At 52.8% G+C, this 2,531-nt stretch overlaps 1 protein-coding gene across 1 annotated transcript; it reads right to left on the reverse strand.

The window, feature by feature from the left end:
- Window positions 1–226: 226 nt before the first annotated feature.
- MSGN1 (mesogenin 1) lies at window positions 227–808 on the reverse strand (the record flags this gene model as incomplete). The annotated part of the gene is made up of 1 exon (XM_080813742.1): window positions 227–808. The coding sequence occupies one exon, from the start codon at window positions 806–808 to the stop codon at window positions 227–229; it is 582 nt and encodes a 193-aa protein (XP_080669868.1).
- Between the last annotated feature and the right edge of the window lie 1,723 nt (window positions 809–2,531).

The following is a 2,531-nucleotide window of genomic DNA, read 5'->3' on the forward strand; positions in this document are numbered from 1 at the left end:
AGCAAAATACCGGCTTGTCTGGCTGTTAAGTGTTCTGGCCGCTCCAACAAGTCTAGCGGGGATTCCCTTAACAATGTTGCAGACAACGGAGCCACCACGCTTTCTATATTAAAACGAAAACAAAAACCTTCATGCCGTTGTTCCTTCCGGGAGCTAGTCCAGGTCTTTAAAGCTCTCCTGGGCCCCCCTGAGCCGGCGCTGGGTTGGGTCGGGTCCGGGGCAGCGCTCAGGCGCTCTGGGGCCGGGCCTCCCTCCCGCCGTTGAGGAGATCTGTGAGCTCCCTGATGTACTTGATGGTGTACTTCAGCGTCTGGATCTTGGTGAGCGGCTGGCCCCGCTGGCTGTAGATGGGGGGCAGGTAATTCCGCAGGGTGTGCAGGGCGTCCGCCAAGGTCCTCATGCGGAGCTTCTCCCTCTCACTGGCCTTCCGTCTCCGCTGCACAGACATCCTGACTTTGGCCCCCTTCTGGGCCTTGGGGCCCCCCGCGCCGGGCAGATAGGCAGGCTGGAAGGCTAACATAGTGTAGTCCACCTCCACCAGGCCACCAGTCCCACGGCCATCGCAGCCACCGCTGTCCCCGTTGGTGGCACCTCCGTGCCCACAGGCCAGCTCGGCCACGGCCGGTCGGGGAGAAGAAGAATAGGACCCCAGCGAGGACGCCGGAGACAGGCTCTGGGTCGGGGAGGCCTGGTTCACCTCAAAGGGCCCTGCCCTGTTGCTCCAGGCCCAGGAGGACAGCAGGCCGGGGCTGTCGGAGGGGCCCAAGCCCTCCTGGAGGCTGAGGAAGGTCTCGCGCAGGTTGTCCATGCCTGGGGGACAGCTGCAGAGAGAACAGCTCCCTGGCAAGTGAGAAAGAAAGTTCCGCCGCCAGCCAGGGCAGAGCTCTCTTTTATGGTGGTCGGGGGAGAGGTGACGAAGTGGGAAAGCGGGCCGCGGAGGGGGTTCAAAGGAGACACCGAGGACCAAGATGGAAAATGAACTCTTCGGGTGTCACTTTCTCCTCATTGATAATTAACATCTTCCAGCTAAAATGTCTTTAAACAAAAAGGCCTCCGAGAGAAGGAAAAAGGAATTATCTTGTTGTAACTAAACCAATTAAGGCCGCCTAACTAGACTTAGCATTGTCCTTGGAACTCATTAATGAGGGAGCCAAAGAAAACAAACCTGGGGCAATTTGCAGCGAGGAGGTGGTGGCCAGGGTGCCCCAGAGGGCCCCCCTCCCTGGCAAGACCTACCCAGTTCAGAGCAGATGGGGTGTACTGGTGGAGGAGCCGCATGGTGGGGGCGGGGTGGGAGGGGCAGGCAGGTAAGACTTCTGGGCTTGGATTCCCCAGCAAGTCAAATGCAGACGGTAGTAGCTCTTCCTTCATAGGGCTCTCAAGGACGGCACCCAGCACACACACAGTGGATGCCAGTCTCCCTCTTGCCTTCTTCTTCAACACAATTCTCCTGAGTTTTGGTCGAGTGCAGGCAGGCCTCCAACATGCCCCGGCTCAGAATGACAAAGGCCAGCAGCCCCAGGAAACCCAGAGCCTTAATGAGCAGGAAATATCCTTCAAGAAACTTAAAGCCCTTGCTTTAACACAGCGGATTGGGATTCTCCACAGCAAACAGATGCCATGAAACAGAAAACCTATTTCAAGCAGGGAGTTTGCAGAATACCTGGCATTTTGCCTTCTGAAGGTCTTTTAAAAATCCAGCTGCCTTGTCACACCCTGTTTTTTGAAATGTATAGAGGAAGTGTGAAATTAACTGGGGAGCCTGTTTTCCCCACCGTCGCTCCAAATGCCGCTGAATGTGTTAAGTTGGATGGTCCTGCTAGTTTGCCTCACTTCCTACTTGGTCTGAGATAGACCCTGTGTGTTGGAAAGAGGTCTCAGGTTCCCCATTTGTCCCGTGAAGGTAACTTATTCTCCATGTATCTAATTCTACAAATGAGCATGAACATCAGATCAAAGTGAGTTACATACCAGAGTGGTAGTAATGTGTTCTTGAACGTGGTAAAGGCTCTTTGCCATCATTGAAAAGAAATGTCAATGGTCTAATTAGCCCATTCACAGTATTTTTTAATTAGCTGGGCTCGGGGAAGAAAAAGTAAAGCAGGTAATTTGTAGAAGAATGCTCTTAAATTTGCCACTTACCAAAGGACCCTAAGCCACATCTTGAAGGATGAGCATTAATGAAACATAGTAAGTGTAATAACCGGCCTGTCCTCCTTTCCCCTCTCTGCTCTTCAGTTCTTATTGAGAAGCCTAGAATCTGCTAGCACCATTCAAGGAACTTAACATATATTAAAAGTAACCTTTACTTGTTTTTAAATCTAATTTTACAGATGAAAATGCTAAGGCTCTAAGAAGTTAAGAGATCAGGGGCGCCTGGTTGGCTCAGTAGGTTAAAGCCTCTGCCTTGGGCTCAGGTCATGATCCCAGAGTCCTGGGATCAAGCCCCACATCAGGCTCTCTGCTCAGCAGGGAGCCTGATTCCCTTCCTCTCTCTCTCTGCCTGCCTCTGTCTACTTGTGATCTCTGTC

Source organism: Martes martes, assembly GCF_963455335.1.
Source record: "Martes martes genome assembly, chromosome: 9".
Taxonomy (NCBI): Eukaryota; Metazoa; Chordata; class Mammalia; order Carnivora; family Mustelidae; genus Martes; species Martes martes.